The 18,617-nt window shown below is 51.1% G+C and overlaps 1 protein-coding gene across 1 annotated transcript in view; it reads right to left on the minus strand.

The window, feature by feature from the left end:
* LOC144511380 (uncharacterized) overlaps positions 1–12,887 on the minus strand; it is a 28,233-nt gene extending 15,346 nt beyond the window's left edge. The window contains exons 1-3 of the mRNA XM_078241681.1: positions 11,358–12,887; positions 6,323–6,573; positions 3,276–3,397 (exon numbers count right to left, since the gene is read on the minus strand). Of these exons, the coding sequence (XP_078097807.1) occupies positions 3,276–3,397; positions 6,323–6,573; positions 11,358–12,717 (1,733 nt within the window). The 5' untranslated portion in view covers positions 12,718–12,887. The remainder of the gene's footprint in view (positions 1–3,275; positions 3,398–6,322; positions 6,574–11,357) is intronic.
* Positions 12,888–18,617: the final 5,730 nt, after the last annotated feature.

An 18,617-nucleotide genomic window follows, 5' to 3' on the forward strand; every position in this document is an offset into this window, starting at 1 on the left:
GACAGATAGGATGAGGTGCCCCATAAATACCACCTCGTGTGAGGCAGGAGGAATAAATTAATGGAGCAGTTCTGGGGACCACATCTCAGGAAGGATATTTTAGTCTTGGAGGGAGTGCAGCACAGTTTACCAGAATAATATCTGGAACCCAAGCGAAGGGGAGGGATTACACCAACGAGGGGCATGTTCCCTCATACTTACAAAGTTAAATGATGCTTAGATGAAAGTTTTTGAGATTTTCAGGGGAACAAGTACTCCCGTTGCCTTGGAGAATCTCAGGCTGGGGTGCAGAGTCTTAAGTTTCAAGCCCAAATATTTCAGTAGAGAACGCTTTCTTTCACACAAAGGCTGGCAGATGTTTGGAACTTTTTTAAATTATTCATTTGTGGGACATGGGTGTCGCTGGCTGGCCAGCATTTCTTGCCCATCCCTAGTTGCCCGAGGGCAGTTGCGAGTCAACCACATTGCTGTGGCTCTGGAGTCACATGTAGGCCAGACCAGGTAAGGATGGCAGATTTCCTTCCCTAAAGGGACATTAGTGAACCAGATGGGTTTTTCCGACAATCGACAATGGTTTCATGGTCATCAGTAGATTCTTAATTCCAGATTTTTAAAAATTGAATTCAAATTTAATTAAATTCTGCCATGGCGGGATTCGAACCCGGGTCTCCAGAACATTAGCCGAGTTTCTGGATTAATGGTCTAGCGATAAATCCACAGGGTCATTGCCTCCCACAAAATAGCAACTGATCATAGAATCCTACAGTGCAGAAGGAGGCCATTCAGCCCATTGGGTCTGCACCGACCACAATCCCACCCAGGCCCTACCCCCATGCATTTACCCTAGCTAGTCCCCCTGACACTAAGGGGCAATTTAGCATGGCCAATCCACCTGACCCGCACATCTTTCGGACTGTGGGAGGAAACCGGAGCACCCGGAGGAAACCCACGCAGACACGAGGAGAAAGTGCAAACTCCCAGTCAGTGACCCAAGCCGGGAATCGAACCCGGATCCCTGGCGCTGTGAAGCAGTGTTGCTAACCACCGTGCCACCCTGATACTAGAACAATTGTTAATTTTAAATCAGAGATAGATTAGGGATTAGGGGATTATGAGGGCAAAGGTCGCAGATGTAGGTCACAGGTCAGCCATGATCTCATCGAATGTTTTGTTCTGATGACTGTGTGATGAAATCAAGTGTTTTGAGTTGAGGCTTCGTGCACGGGTCAGAAACATTGAACTCTTTTCTCTAGAAAAGTGAGGGCTGAGGGGGGTGACCTGATAGAATTATGAAGGGGTTTGATACGATAAATGTGGAAATGTTTCCACTTTAGTGGAAAGTCCAGAATGAGGGGGACATTAATAGTCTGTAATAAATCTAATTTAAAAAATCAGGAGAAACCTCTTTATCCAGAGGGTGTTTAGAATATGGAACTTGTTACCAGAAAAAGTTGAGGTACTTTGACGGAGAAAGGAAAGCGGGAGGCGGTGGCATCGGACCCGATGGGGTAACGCTCTGGAGACCAGGGTTCGAATCCCACCACGGCCGATGGTTAAATTTGAAATCAATAAATAAAAACCTGGAATGTTGACCAAAGAAAAATTATTGTAAAAACCCATCTGGTTCACTAATGTCCCTTTAGGGAAGGAAATCTGCTGTCCTTTCCCGGTCTGGCCTACATGTGACTCCAGAGTCACGGCAATGTGGTTGACTCTTAGGTGCCCTCTGAAATGGCCGAGCGAGACACTCAGTTCAAGGGGCAATTAGTGATGGGCAGTAATGGCCCTGCCAGCGACGCCCACATCCCACGAGTGAATAATTAAAAAATAATCGAAGGTCAAGTTGATAGGTTGAGGTGGAGTGGGGTGAAGCGTGGATTCTGTTGGGACGATTGGCCTCTTTCTGCGATGTTAACTCGATGTAACGTGTCCCGCAAACATGGGACATGTGACCAGGGCTAGCAGCCTCCTGTGATGCTGTAACTGTAATTATTTTTAAATTCTTAATTCATTTTATAGAACATGGGCGTCGCTGGCTGGGCCACCATTTATTGCCCATCCCTAGTTGCCCGAGGGCAGTTGAGAGTCAACCACATTGCTGTGGCTCTGGAGTCACATGTAGGCCAGACCGGGTAAGGACGGCAGATTTCCTTCCCTGAAGGGGGCATTAGTGAACCAGATGGGTTTTTCCGACAATAGTTTCATAGTCATCAGTAGACTTTTTAATTCCAGATTTATTTTTATTGAATTCAAATTTCACCAGCTGCTGTGGCGGGATTCGAACCCGGGTGCCCCAGAACATTATAGAGTCATAGAGGTTTACAGCATGGAAACAGGCCCTTCGGCCCAACTTGTCCATGCCGCCCAGTTTCTACCACTAAGCTAGTCCCAATTGCCCGCATTTGGCCCATATCCCTCTATACCCATTTTACCCATGTAACTGTCTACATGCTTTTTAAAAGACAAAATTGTACCCGCCTCTACTACTACCTCTGGCAGCTCGTTCCAGACACTCACCACCCTCTGAGCGAAGAAAATTGCCCTCTAGACCCTTTTGTTTCTCTCCCCTCTCACCTTAAACCTATGTCCTCTAGTTTTAGACTCCCCTACCTTTGGGAAAAATGTTGACTATCTACCTTGTCTATGCCCCTCATTATTTTATAGACCTCTATAAGATCATCCCTCAGCCTTCTACGCTCCAGGGAAAAAAGTCCCAGTCTATCCAGCCTCTCCTTATAATTCAATCCATCAAGTCCCGGTAGCATCCGAGTAAATCTTTTCTGCACTCTTTCTAGTTTAATAATATCCTTTCTATAATAGGGTGACCAGAACTGTACACAGTATTCCAAGTGTGGCCTTAGCAATGTCTTGTACAACTTCAACAAGACGTCCCAACTCCTGTATTCAATGTTCTGACCAATGAAACCAAGCATGCCGAATGCCTTCTTCACCACTCTATCCACCTGTGACTCCACTTTCAAGGAGCTATGAACCTGTACCCCTAGATCTTTGTTCTATAACTCTCCCTACCATTAACTGAGTAAGTCCTGCCCCGATTTGATCTACCAAAATGCATCACCCCGTATTTGTCTAAATTAAACTCCATCTGCCATTCGTCAGCCCACTGGCCCAATTGCTCAAGATCCCGTTGCAATCCGAGATAACCTTCATCACCCTGGGTCTCTGGATCACTAGTCCAGCGACGATACCACTACTCCACCGCCTCCCCTGATGTAGGCCTGGTATGGAACGTTCGAACGGACAGTTCACCGTACCTCATGAATCCTTCGCCCACCTTCTCCGCGCCTAGCAGCTGTCCCAGGGGTGGGATTGGGTCTCTCGAGCTTGTGGACGAGACAGCGGGAAAACAGCACTGAAACACCGAGTCCAACCCGGGCTGCAAAACAAACACAGGCCACTCAGTACAGGCAGACGAGGCAACAATCGCAGCAAGTTCAAGGGCACCCTGAGAATGAGAATCCCTCTCTGGTTCCAATTTACACCCTTGTGTAGCAAAGGCAGGTTATCCACAATGGCACGGTGGCACAGTGGGTTAGCACTGCTGCCTCACAGCGCCAGGGACCCAGGTTCGATGCTCGGGTCACTGTCTGTGTGGAGTTTGCACATTCTCCCCGTGTCTGCGTGGGTTTCCTCCGGGTGCTCCAGTTTCCTCCCACAGTCTGAAAGACATGCTGGTTAGGGTGCATTGACCCGAACAGGTGCCAGAGTGTGGCGACTCGGGGAATTTCACAGTAACTTCATTGCAATGTTAATGTAAGCCTCACTTGTGACACAAATAAATGAGGGGCATAGATAAGGTGAATAGTCAAGGCTTTTCCCCAGGGTAGGGGAGGTCAAAACTAGAGGGCACAGGTTTAAGGTGAGAGGGGAAAGATTTAAAAGGGAAACTGAGGGGTAACCTTTTCACTCAGAGGGCGGTGCGTGTATGGAATGAGCTGCCAGAGGAGGTGCCAGAGGCAGGTACAATTACAACATTTAAAAGACATTTGGACAGGTACATGGATGGGAAACGTTTAGAGGGAAATGGGCCAAACGCAGGCAAATGGGGCTAGGTCAGTTTAGGAAACCTGGTAGACATGGACAAGTTGGGCCGAAGGGCCTGTTTCCGTGCTGTATATCTCTATGACTCTATCTCTTTGACCTCCTCCAGCTCTCCAAGAATTCTGCCTTTCTACAATCCTGACCGCTTGACAATGACCTTCAACCCACCATTTGCAGCCATACCTTCAGCTGCCAGAGCCCTAATTATTGGAGTCCCTCCTACAACCTCTGCACCTCACTCTCCTCTTTACCACCTCCCTCCTTGACCAAACTTTCTGGTCACCTGTCGCGAACATCTCCAATGGCTTGGCACCATTTCCTTCTGAGTGCACCCCTTGACACACCTTGGGACATTTAGCCAAGTTACAACTGAAGTTGCTGTGACTCCTTAAAGAACTTTTCCCAATATAGCTTTAAATTGAGGGGTGATAGATGTAGGACAGATGTTAGAGGTGGAATGCCCTGCTTGCAGCAGTAGTGAACTCGTCAACATTAAGAGCATTCAAATGGTTATTGAATAAACATATGGATGATATTGGAATAGTGTAGATTAGAGGGGCTTTAGATTGGTTTCACTGGTCGGCGCAACATCGAGGGCCGAAGGACCTGAACTGCGCTGTAATGTTCTATGTTCTATGTCTATAAGCAGAGTAATGGCATCTCATGAAGCTTGATCCTTCACCCTTGTGTCTGTTGACGTTCTGCTCTAGTTCACTGCTTTATCAAAGTCTCCAAGGCATTGGATGAACACTCAGGAAATTTGGCATGTCCGCTACGACTCTCAGCAACTTTTACAGATGCACGATAGAAAGCTTTCTTTCTGGTTGTATCACAGCTTGGTATGGCTCCTGCTCTGCCCAAGACCGCCAAAAATTACAAAAGGTCGTGAATGTAGCCCAATCCATCACGCAAACCAGCCTCCCATCCATTGACTCTGTCTACACTTCCCGCTGCCTTGGAAAAGCAGCCAGCATAATCAAGGACCCCGCGCACCCCGGACATTCTCTCTTCCACCTTCTTCTGTCGGAAAAAAGATACAAAAGTCTGAGGTCACGTACCAACCGACTCAAGAACAGCTTCTTCCCCGCTGCCGTCAGACTTTTGAATGGACCTACCTCGCATTAAGTTGATGTTTCTCTACACCCTGGCTATGACTGTAACACCACATTCTGCACCCGCTCCTTGCCTTCTCCCCTATGTACTCTATGAATGGAATGGGGTAACTTTCCACCAAGAGGATTTTGAATGTTTACGTGGGCAGTTTTAATGTTAAAGTTTGACATAAAGAGGCAATCGCAAACCAGAAGGCAGGATTTACCAGCCACGTTCTCCCCCCCCACCAACCCCCCGCCCCTCCCTCCCCCCCCCCCCCAACCAAAAACCGGAAAATCCCATCCAAGGTCAACGGACCTTTGCATGGTCTGCCCCTCCCCGCCCTCTACTATTCCCATGGTGGGTAGGAAAGGAGAATTCCCCCCAATGTCTTCCCCCCATTCTCTCTTCCACCTTCTTCCATTGGGAAAACGATACAAGAGTCTGAGGCCACGTACCAACCGACTCAAGAACAGCTTCTTCCCTGCTGCCGTCAGACTTTTGAATGGACCTACCTCGCACTAAGCTGATCTTTCTCTATACCCTAGCTATGACTGTAACACTACATTCTGCACCCTCTCGTTTCCTTCTCTATGAACGGTGTGCTTTGTCTGTAGAGCAAGCAAGAAACAACACTTTTCACTGTATACTAACCCCGCGCACCCCGGACATTCTCTCTTCCACCTTCTTCCGTCGGGAAAAAGATACAAAAGTCTGAGGCCACGTACCAACCGACTCAAGAACAGCTTCTTCCCTGCTGCCGTCAGACTTTTGAATGGACCTACCTCGCACTAAGCTGATCTTTCTCTACACCCTAGCTATGACTGGAACACTACATTCGGCACCCTCTCCTTTCCTTCTCTATGAACGGTATGCTTTGTCTGTATAGCGCGCAAGAAACAATACTTTTCACTATGTTAATACATGTGACAATAATACATGAATTCAATCAATCAGGAGACAGAGCTCGCACCAGCCAATCTGATTGGCTGCTGACTCCCTTCGGGAGGAGGAGTTGCATAATGGTATAGAAGGATACACTGATAGGTCAGATGAAATGGGATAGGAGGAGGATCAGAGACAAGTTGGGCTAAATGGCCTATTTCTGCACTGTTAATTCTAAGTAACGGGGTTCTTATGTTTAGCATGTGTGGCACACAACACTTACCTTGCCCAGTGACGATTCTGGAGATGCTTTTGGCTGAACTGTGTGCTGTGCCAGTGCAGGTAACCACCACTTCTCTCCAGCACTCCACCGTGCATCTTCCCATCTGTGCAATGGGAAAGCTTCAAAGCTCGCCTCCTGGGTTTGCGTGCCGTCGCTGTGGAAAGCCCTCCAGCCACCTTCGGAAGCAAGGGTAGGACCGGCTGCGGTGCTGCTGGGGGGACATATGCTTTCTGCTGCTCCGTTTGAAGGCCCTAAAAGGATCGCACATCAGAGTAAAACACCCAGTACAACAGCTTCCAATTCCTGTAGCTCTACACAAAGCAGCAATCGGGATTCCCTGTTCACTCAATGAGTGGCACGGTGGCACAGTGGTTAGCACTGCTGCCTCACAGCGCCAGGGACCTGGGTTAGATTCTCGGCTTGGGTCACTGTCTGTGTGGGGTTTGCACATTCTCCCCGTGTCTCTGTGGGTTTCCTCCGGGTGCTCCCGTTTCCTCCCGCATTTCAAAACATGTGCAGGTTAGGTGGATTGGCCATGCTAAATTGCTCCTTAGTGTCAGGGGGACTAGCTAGGGTAAATACATGGGGATAGGGTCTGGGTGGGAGAGAGGGCAACCACATTGCTGTGGCTCTGGAGTCACATGTAGGCCAGACCAGGTAAGGACGACAGATTTCCTTCCCTAAAGGGACATTAGTGAACCAGATGGGTTTTTCCGACAATGGTTTCACGGTCATCAGTAGATTCTTAATTCCAGATATTTTTTATTGAATTCAAATTCCGCCATCTGCCGTGGCGGGATTCGAACCAGGGTCCCCAGAACAATAGCTGAGTTTCTAGCGATAATACCACTAGTCCATCGCCTCCCCTTTAATCTTTTAAGGTTATGCCTGCTTTCCTGAATCTTCCGCTCCAAAGGGAAGGTGATGGCAGAGTGGTATTGTCACTGGACTAGCAATCCAAGGACCAGGGAGGAGGACCCAGGTTCGAATCCCACCAAGGCAGATGCCAAAATTTGAATTCAATCTGCAATTAATCACTGTTGATTGTCTATTAGGGAAGGAAATCTGCTGTTCTGGCCTACATGTGACTCCAGAGCCACAGCACTGTGGCTGATTCTCAACTGCTCTCTGAAATGACAGAGTGAGACACTCAGTTCAAGGGCAATAAAGTGAATTTTAAAGAAGGAAAGTTATCTCCCCTATTGAATATTTCTGTTCAGCACCTCCTCCATCTTTTAACCATAACGAAATGGGAACCAAGTCTGTCCTCAAAATGTAACTAAACTACCAAAACTAGAAGCCAACTTCAATCTCTGTTCTGTCTGATCTGATGTGGAGATGCCGGCGTGGGACTGGGGTAAACACAGTCTGATCTGACCAGGGCAATAGTCACCTCCATTTATTGGAAAGGGTACAGGAGGCCAATCCAATAATAGGCTTGCGAATGGCAATTGGAAAAATGGGAATAAAGAAAGAGTGGAGGAGTTAGACTGATTGGATAGCACTTTCAAGGGCCAAATGGTCTCCTTCTGAGGAAGGATGCCCTTGCCATAGAGGGAGTACAGCGAAGGTTTGTCAGGCTGGTTCCTGGGATGGCAGGTCTGTCATATGAGGAGAGACTAAGTCAGTTAGGATTATATTCACTGGAGTTTAGAAGAGTGAGAGGGGGTCTCATAGAAACTTATAAAATTCTATTTAGACAGGGTAGATTCAGAAAGAATGTTCCCGATGGTGGGGGGAGTCCAGAACTTGGGGTCATAGTTTGGGGATAAGGGGTAAACCTTTCAGGACTGAGGTGAGGAGAAATTTTTTCACCCAGAGGGTGGAGAAAGTGTGGAATTCACTACCACAGAATGTAGCTGAGGCCAAAATGTTGTGTGATTTCAAGAAGAAATTAGATATAGCTCTTGAGGCTAAAGGAATCAAGGGATATGGGGAGAAGGGGGAGGATCAGGATATAGAATTTGATGATCAGCCATGATCAAAATGAATGGTGGAGCAGGCTCGAAGGGCCTCCCAGTTTCTATGTTCTAAGATTCCATGAGGGAGGAATTCCTCAAGAGGCTTTGCTTGGGATTGGCAGTTCCTTTCACCTGCCCTGGGACCATGTTTTTGCCATCGGGGCACAAGCTGGAGTTGGCAATGCCATCAGGGCCATTAAATCATAGAATCCCTGCAGGACAGGAGGAGGCCATTCAGCCCATCGAACTGGCACTGACAACAATCTCACCCAGACCCTGTAACCCCACGTATTTACCCTCGCTAGTACCCCTGACGCTAAGGAGCAATTTAGCAGGGAAAATCAGCCTAACCAGCACATCTTTGGACTGTGGGAGGAAACCGGAGCACCCGGAGGAAACCCACGCAGACACGGGGAGAACATGCAGACTCTGCACAGACAGTGACCCAAGCCGGGAATCGAACCCGGGTCCCTGGCGCTGTGAGGCAGCAGCGCTAACCACTGCGCCACCGTGCTGCCCCGTTTTAAAGCAGAGCTAGATAGATTCTTGATTATCAAGGGGGTGAAAGGTGACCGGGCGTGGGCAGGAATGTGGAGTCGGGTTAGTCAGATCAGCCATAATCTTAGTGAATGGGGTAGCAGGGTAGAGGGGCTGAATGGCCTACTCCTGCTCTGAATTTGCATGTTCGCAGCATCCCAGAATGATAGAATCTTGCAGAAACAGGCTATTCGGCCCATCATCTGCTGCTGACTCTTGGAAAGACCTTCTTCCCCTATCGCTCTTCCAATCTTCCCTCTTCGGGGGTATTTTAATTCAGCTGCTTCAGGGCACTTGCCCTGCTGCCCTTCTAAATAGAACGTTGCTGGTAGATGCTGGGTCCTGAAAGGCGGCACATCCGACAGACAGAGACCAGCGGTGAGAATTTGTGCTGACTTAGGCAATCACAGCTGAGGCAGTAAACATTGCTGAGCTGGTGGTGAGGGTGGGGTGGGAGACAGTGGGGGGGGAGACAGTGGGGGGGAGGTGGGGGGAAATTTGGGGAGAGTAAATCAGCCAGGGTTCCTGTGTTGGTGTCAAAGGTGGTTCAGTTGTGATGCTCCCACAGCCAAATATCCTGTCGACTTTCGTGGTCACAACTCCCAAACGAAGACCAGTTGCTTGGCCGGCTATGGGCATCGTCCCTGGAACCGTGGGCGGCACGGTAGCACAGTGGTTAGCACTGCTGCTTCACAGCTCCAGGGACCTGGGTTCGATTTCCAGCTTGGGTCACTGTCTGTGTGGAGTCTGCACATTCTCCTCGTGTCTGCGTGGGTTTCCTCCGGGTGCTCTGGTTTCCTCCCACAGTCCAAAGGTGTGCGGGTTAGGTTGATTGAGATGCGTAGGTTAGAGAGATTAGCGGGTAAATGTGTAGGGATATGGGGGTAGGGCCTGGGTGGGTGCAGACTCGATGGGCCAAATGGCCTCTTTCTGCACTGTAGGGTTTCTGTGATTCTTTCTACAACCTGCTTACTGGGCAGGGTGAAGGGAAAGAGGTAGGAAAGGCAATTCTTTTGCAGAAATCTTTTATGTAAAAATCAATCCGATGGGAGATGGTGAGTTAAAGGATTATTGCTCCGTGCTGAGAAGGAGATAGACTAGACTGACAGCCTGAGTGGGTGCGATCAACTATCTCCAGTCACCACAGAGTCTCACACTCAATCATAGAATCCCTACAGTGCAGAAGATGCCCATTCAGCCCATCAAGTCTGCACCGACAACAATCCCACCCAGACCCTATCCCCGAAACCCCACGTAGTTCCCCTGACACTAACAGGCAATTTAGCACGGCCAATCCACCCAAACTGCACATCTTGGGACACTAAGGGACAATTTAGCATGGCCAATCCACCTAACCTACACACCTTGGGACACTAAGGGACAATTTAGCATGGCCAATCCACCTAACCCGCACATCTTGGGACATTAAGGGGCATTTTAGCATGGCCAATCCACCTAACCTACACATCTTTGGACACTAAGGGACAATTTAGCATGGCTAATCCACCTAACCCGCACAGCTTGGGACATTAAGGGGCATTTTAGCATGGCCAATCCACCTAACCTACACATCTTTGGACACTAAGGGGCATTTTAGCATGGCCAATCCACCTAACCTACACATCTTTGGACACTAAGGGACAATTTAGCATGGCCAATCCACCTAACCCGCACATCTTGGGACATTAAGGGGCATTTTAGCATGGCCAATCCACCTAACCAACACATCTTTGGACACTAAGGGACAATTTAGCATGGCCAATCCACCTAACCCGAACATCTTGGGACACAAAGGGGCAATTTAGCATGGCCAATCCACCTAACCTGCACAACTTTGGACTGTGAGAGGAAACTGGAGCACCCGGAGGAAACCCACGTTGACACGGGGAGAACGCACAAACAGTGACCCAAGCCGGGAATCGAACCCCGCTGCCTAGCGCTGTGAGGCAGCAGGGCTAACCACTGTGCCACCCTCCCCTTTTTTTGGGGTGGATTTTGCGAAGGCAAAGTGAGCGTAGACCTCTCGGCCGGAACCTCCTGGCCCACAGCTGTTGGTCCACTTGAGTTGTCCAGTCTGCTCCGGCTGATAAAACAACTCAGGAAAGAGCGGGAAGGCAACGCGGCTTTAAATTGGCAGCTGGGACCGACTTCCGATTCACAGCCGAACACCTCTGCCACCAGACGTCCAGCTCCATCCCTCCCCCGCCCCACGAATTGGCCAACATTCCCACCAGCCTGCTGCTAATTGGCTTGATTCAACATGATGTGCCGGCGGGACAGGAGTGGTAGAGAGTGGACCATGTATTACCCCTCCCTTTGCACCGCCATTAGGGGTAAAATCCAGCCCATGTGACCTCAACCCCCACCAGGATGCCCAGTTCAGGGGGTACTCGCTGTTTACCACGCAGGCTTTCCCCACCGTCCGCCCACCCCCCCCCCCCCCCCCACCCTACCCCCCAGCCGCAGGGTTTTGCGCCCCCCCACGTGGTTTGGTTGCCATGTCCTGGGACCCTGGCTTCCACGTTCCACCTCCTCACCTGGTTCTTGACTCCAGCCAGCCGTCGCCTCGCTCTGTTGGTGCTGGCTGTCCCACTCCGGCCCCAGGGGGCCTGGAAACTCTGCCCAGTGCACCAGGTTCCCCGCCTTCTCGAAACTCCCAAACTCATCGTCCTGTTCCTCCGCCTTCTTCTTCTTCTTCTCCTCACAGCCACTCGCGGTGGCTCGCTCCCCGGCCCGGGCGGCATCACACAGCTGGGCCTGACCTCCCACCGTGACTGTTGCCATAGTTACCAGGCCTGCAAACCCAGTTCCCTCCTGGGCTTCTGACAGGCCCGTTGCTTTGGTAACCGTCCCTCCTGTGGCCTGGTTGCTCTGCTCCCTCCATTGATGGTGTTGATGGAGTTCTGTCTGTTCTTTAAATCCATCATCTTTGCAAACACATATCGCAGGTGGTGTGTTCCCACCTTGCCCAGCCCCATGATAGGCCCTACCCTCTGCCTCCACTGTGGGACCAGTTCCAATATATGGCCTACCCTCTGCCTCCACTGTGGGACCAGCCCCATGATAGGCCCTACCCTCTGCCTCCTCTGTGGGACCAGCTCCATGATAGAGCCTACCCTCTGCCTCCACTGTGGGACCAACTCCAGGATATGGCCTACCCTCTGCCTCCGCTGTGGGACCAGCTCCATGATAGGCCCTACCCTCTGCCTCTGCTGTGGGACCAGCTCCATGATAGGCCCTACCCTCTGCCTCCGCTGTGGGACAAACTCCATGATAGAGCCTACCCTCTGCTTCTGCTGTGGGACCAATTCCATGATAGAGTATACCCTCTGCCTCCACTGTGGGACCAACTCCATGATAGAGCCTACCCTCTGCCTCCACTGTGGGACCAACTCCATGATAGAGCCTATCCTCTGCCTCCACTGTGGGACCAACTGCATGATAGAGCCTACTCTCTGCCTCCGCTGTGGGACCAACTCCATAATATTGCCCAACGCATGCCTCTGCCGTGTGTCCAGTTGGACGACTGGGCCCATTCTCTGCCTCCATTGTGCGGCCAACTCCACGGCAGGGCCTATCCTTTCCTCCCACTGCGGGTCTAGTGGCAGCCCCACCTGGGCGGATTGGCCTCTGGGTGTCCATGTTGCCAAGTCCCTCGAGGCTGTCCCGGGGGTGACGACCGGGCAGCTGCCCGGTCCGGGAACCGTCCTCGGCCAGTTTAAGAGGGCCCCGTCGCCGGCGGCAACCACTGCCTTGCCGTTGTCCGTTCCCAGCCGGGCCGAGGGGGATCCACAGGCTGCGTTCGGCCTGGGCCGGGGGAGGGAGCCGGCCCACCAAGTCCCCGGTGCCGGGTACCAGGCGGCCAGCACTGAAGAGCGGGCGACCCGACAGCATCATTTCCCTGGACACCCGGGTCCCTCCTCCGTTTAAAACCAGAAAGGGCCCCGAAACTCCATCCCCCGCCGTGCTGGGGTCTCGCCCAGTGCCCTCTGAACGCTCTGCTTGCTTCCCTGTGCTGGCATCCACCCCCACGGCTACTCTTACTGCGGCGTGGCAAAGAACCTCTCTCACATTGCCCACCAACGCCCCCCCATGCCCACCCCCCACCCTTTGCTCACTCACAGTCTGCAAGCACTGTCTGAATTCTGTCCCTCAAGCACAAGGAAGCCCCCCCACTCCTTCCCCACACTCTGAGAGACGGGATAACTGCTTCACTGCTGAGGACAACTCGAAACACTTTTCCTCCCCCGCCTTCTTCAGTTCAGTTCTCAGGTTTCCAAGGGAAGATACTCCGTCTCCGCTGACCCCGGGACGTTGCGAGCGTTGCAGGGAGTGGGGGGGTCACGTTCTGCACTGTGCAACACCAATCGAAACACACAGCTGTCCGGGAGAAACAGTACCAGGCAGTGTTACATATCAAGGTCAGCATGGCTAACGTCTCCAGCCCATTCAACTCTCACCCACCCCACCCTCCTCAGAGGAAGAGAAGATTTGCATTTAGATAGCAACCGGGATCCACTGATAACATACGCCAACCCCCCACTCGCCCCCACTCCCCCCCCCCCCCCCCGCCCCGCCACCGCCTGCCAGCGAGAACTTGGCGCTCAGCCAAAGTTTCATTCACTGCAGTGGGTCTGGAGAATCCCAGCCGCGGGGGGCGAGATCGGAGAATCCCAGCCGCAGGAGGTCAGAGAATGCCGGCCAACATCTTTGATGACTTTCAAGCGTCACCAAATGCTTTATCACTGCACCCCCCCCCCTCCCGCCCCCCCCCCCTGTCCTCCCCCCATCCCCCGGTCCCCGCAATTAAGGATCTCACTGTCGTAGGAAACCTAACAGCCAATTTGCGCACAGCAAGCTCCCACAAGCAGTGCCGGGAGAAGTGCCAGGGTATTACCAATCCAACCCTGGCTCAAGAATCATCCTTCACCCTGTGAGGCTGGGCTGAACAAATCGCTTGTCTACGGAGGGACATCGCAGACACATCTGATCCCACTGGATCACTATCAGGAACCGGAACCTTCCTTCTTCAGGCCCCAGCTGAGGTCAGCTAAATAAGCAAAGACCTGGGATGGGACCTTTCTGGTCTATGAGGCTCGATGTTGTTGATACAAGACAGAGAGAGAGATAGAGAGAGAGAGAGATAGACAGAGAGGGATAGAGAGAGAGAGAGATGGAGAGAGACAGAGAGGGATAGAGAGAGAGAGAGAGATGGAGAGAGACAAAGAGAGAGAGAGACAGAGAGAGAACAAAGAGAGAGACAGAGAGGGATAGAGAGAGAGAGAGATGGAGAGAGACAGAGAGGGATAGAGAAAGAGAGAGAGAGATGGAGAGAGACAGAGAGAGAACAAAGAGAGAGACAGAGAGAGACAGAGAGGGATAGAGAGAGAGAGAGATGGAGAGAGACAAAGAGATAGAGAGAGAGAGAGAGGGATAGAGAGAGAGAGATGGAGGGTGACAGAAAGACAGAGAGTTAGAGAGAGATAGGGATAGAGAGAGACAGAGAGGGATAGAGAGAGAGAGAGATAGAGAGTGACAGAGAGATAAAGACAGCGAGAGATTGAGAGTGACAGAGAGAGGGGGAGAGACACAGAGAGATAGAGAGAGACAGAGAGAGAGATAGAGAGAAAGAGAGAGAGCGAGAGAGAGAGTGAAAGAGGCAGAGAGGGATAGAGAGAGACAGGGAGAGAGAGAGAAACAGGCAGAGGGAGATAGAGAGAGAGTGAGACAGAGAGAGAGAGACAGAGAGTTACAGATATCACCTAGCAACAACCAACGCATTCAGCATTGAGTAACAAAATGTTCCAGCAAAATGTAACACCAGCAACAGAGACACATTCACGCATACCAATCAAGACAAGATTTTTAAAAATTGTTCTTTGAATGTGAGCGTCGCTGGAAAGGAAATATTTACCCCCTAGTTACCCCTTGAGGAGGCGGTGGTGAGCTGCCTTCTTGAAAACCCTGCGGTCCCCGTGGTGTAGGTACACCCACCGTGCTGTTAGGGAGGGAGTTCCAGGATTCTGACCCAGCCGACAGTGAAGGAACGGCCGATATATTTCCAAGTCAGGATGGCGAGTGACTCGGAGGGGAGCGTGCAGGTGTTCCCCAGGTATCTGCTCCTTGTCTTTCCAGGTGGCAGAGCCTTGGGTTTGCAGGGTGCTGTTAAAGGAGCCTTGGCGAGTCGCTGCAGTGCCCCTTTTGTAGATGGTGCAGACAGCTGGCACGGCGTGTCAATGCCAAAGGGAGTGGATGTTAAAGGAGGACCTAAACTGGCTGCCAGTCAAACAACTTCCTGATGTTAGAATTCCCCCTCCTAGTTTTCAAAACCCTCTGAGGCTTTGCCCTCCCTCCCTATCTCTAACCTCCTACCCACCTCTGAGATATCGGTGCTCCTCTAGTTCTGGCCTGAAGAGCATTCCCAATTTTAAACACTCCAACACTGGTAGGCAAGCTTCAGTTGCCTGGGGGCCTAAGCTCTGGAACACCCTCCCTTCACCTGTCCGCCTCTCTACCCACTCTCCCTCCTTAAGACACTCCTTTAAACCTATCGCTTTGACCAAGTTAACAGGGGGTTGGAGTTTAAGAGCCGTGGAGTTATGCTGCAACTGTACAGGGCCTTGGTGAGACCACAGTTGGAACATTGTGTGCAGTTCTGGTCACCTCACTATAAGAAGGATGTGGAAGTGCTGGAAAGAGTGCAGAGGAGATTTACCAGGATGCTGCCTGGTTTGGAGGGTAGGTCTTATGAGGAAAGGTTGAGGGAGCTAGGGCTGTTCTCTCTGGAGCGGAGGAGGCTGAGGGGAAACTTAATAGAGGTTTATAAAATGGTGAAGGGGATAGATAGAGTGAACGTTCAAAGACTATTTCCTCGGGTGGATGGAGCTATTACAAGGGGGCATAACTATAGGGTTCATGGCGGGAGATATAGGGAGGATATCAGAGGTAGGTTCTTTACGCAGAGAGTGGTTGGGGTGTGGAATGGACTGCCTGCAGTGATAGTGGAATCAGACACTTTAGGAACATTTAAGCGGTTATTGGATAGGCACATGGAGCACACCAGGATGATAGGGAGTGGGATAGCTTGATTTTGGTTTCAGATAAAGCTCGGCACAACATCGTGGGCCGAAGGGCCTGTTCTGTGCTGTACTGTTCTAAGTCTAAGTCTAAACTTTTGGTCACACCCTATCCCCTTATGTGGCTCACTGCCATGCTTTATTCCAGTGAAACCGTTCTATATAAAAGTAAAAGTTAAAGTTTATTGATTTGTGTCACAAGTTGGCTTACATTAACACTGCAATTAAGTCACTGTGAAAATCCCCCTAGTCGCCACACTCCTGTGCGGGTACACTGAGGGAGAATTCAGCACGGCCAATGCGCCCTAACCAGCACGTCTTTCAGACTGTGAGAGGAAACCGGAGCACCCGGAGGAAACCCACGCAGACACGGGGAGAACGTGCAGACTCCACACAGACAGTGACCCAAGCCAGGAATCAAACTCGGGTCCCTAGCGACGTGAGGCAGCAGTGCTAACCACTGTGTCACCGTGCCACTCTCTGATCCTAAATCATGGAAACACTACAGCGCAGAAGAGGCCACTCGGCCCATCAAGTCTGCAGCGAATCTCTGACAGAGTAGCTTACGCAGGTAGGCCCCACGCCCTATCCCTGTAATCCTGCACATTTACCATGGCTAATCCATCGAACCGACACATCTTTGGGCACTCAGGGGCAATTTAGCATGGTCAATCCACCTAACCTACGCATCTTACAGAGGGATCAGGGCGCACCGGTCCACAGATCCCTTAAAATTTTAAAGTTTATTTATTAGTGTCACAAGTAGGCTTACATTAACACTGCAATGAAGCTACTGTGAAAATCCCCTAGTCGCCACACTCCGGCGTCTGTTCGGGTACACTGAGGGAGAATTTAGCACGGTCAATGCACCCTAACCAGCACATCTTTCGGACTATGGGAGGAAACCGGATCACCCGGAGGAAACCCACGCAGACACGGAGAGAACGTGCAGACTCCGCATAGACAGCGACCCAATCCGGGAACTGAACCCGGGTCCCTGGCGCTGTGAGGCAGCAGTGCTAACCACTGGGCCACCGTGCTGCCCAAGGCGGCAACACAAGTGGATAAAGTGGTCAAGAAGGCATACAGCATGCTTGCCATCATTGGCTGGGACATCGAGCAAAAAAGTTGGCAAGTTATGTTACAGCGGAATAAAACTTTAGTTAGGCCGCATTTGGAATATTGTGTGCAGTTCTGGTCGCCACACGACCAGAAGGACATGGAAGCTTTGGAGAGGGTGCAAAGAAGGTTTACCAGGATGTTGCCTGGTCTGGAGGGCTTTAGGAATGAGGAGAGGTTGGATAAACTCGGAATGTTTTCACTGGAAAGATGGAGGCTGAGGGGAGACCTGATAGAGGTCTACAAAATTATGAGGGGCATAAACAGGGTGGATAGTCAGAGGCTTTTTCCCCAGGGTGCAAGGATCGGCTACAAGAGGGCACAGGTTTATGGCGAGATGGGGAAAGTTTGAGGGAGATGTGTGGGGGAAATTTTTCACACAGAGGGTGGTGGGTGCCTGGAACGCGCTGCCAGTGGAAGTGGTGGAGCCAGGCGCGTTAGCAACGTCCAAGATGTTTCCTGATACGATACATGAACGGGAGATGAACAGAGGGCTAGAAACTGCATATCGGTGCAGGCTTGGTGGGCCGAAGGGCCTGTTCCTGTGCTGCATTGTTCTTTGTCAACCTCTCGATTCCATACCATTCTTCTTCAGAACTGAAGAGGGATAGGAATGTGATTGATACTGTAGCTGGAAGTGAGGGGGGGGCGGGTGGGAGAGGGTGGCGGAGGCAGTGGGGCAGAATAGAAGGTCAGGGGGAGGTCGGAGCGAAGTAGAAATTGACCAAGGTGTCAAGGACACAAGCCAAAGCGGAAAGGTGAGTGTTGATGGTAGCGTTAAGGACTAAAGTAGGTACTGATAGCGACATAGATACAGAATGTGTTAATAGGAGAACAGTGAGGGCAAAACTGAAAAACAATTGACAGCAGAATCTATCTATTGTGGGCGGCACGGTGGCACAGTGGTTGGCGCTGCTGCCTCACAGCGCCAGGGACCCGGGTTCGATTCCCGGCTTGGGTCACTGCCTGTGTGGAGTCTGCACGTTCTCCCCGTGTCTGCGTGGGTTTCCTCTGGGTGCTCCGGTTTCCTGCCACCCTCCAAAGATGTGTAGGTTAGGTGGATTAGCCGTGCTAAAATTGCCCCTTAGTGTCAGGGAGGCTAACGGTGTAAATACGTGGGGTTATGGAGATGGAGTCTGGGTGGGATCATAGAAGTCATGATGTGGAGATGCCGGCGTTGGACTGGGGTAAACACAGTAAGAAGTCTCACAACACCAGGTTAAAGTCCAACAGGTTTATTTGGTAGCAAAAGCCACTAGCTTTCGGAGCGCTGCTCCTTCGTCAGGTGAGTGGGAGTTCTGTTCAATTGAGTTTGTGTCTTTATTTGCCCTGTTTGTGAACAGAACTCCCACTTACCTGACGAAGGAGCAGCGCTCCGAAAGCGAGTGGCTTTTGCTACCAAATAAACCCGTTGGACTTTAACCTGGTGTTGTGAGACTTCTTACTGGGATCATAGAAATCATAGAATCCCTACAGTGCAGAAAGAGGCTATTTGGCCCATCGAGATTGTGCACCAACCACAATCCCACCCAGGCCCTATCCCCGTCAACCCACATATTTGCCCTGTTAATCCCCCTGACACGAAGAGGCAACTTAGCATTG

The sequence above is a fragment of the Mustelus asterias genome, chromosome 24, assembly GCF_964213995.1.
Source record: "Mustelus asterias chromosome 24, sMusAst1.hap1.1, whole genome shotgun sequence".
Classification (NCBI taxonomy): Eukaryota; Metazoa; Chordata; class Chondrichthyes; order Carcharhiniformes; family Triakidae; genus Mustelus; species Mustelus asterias.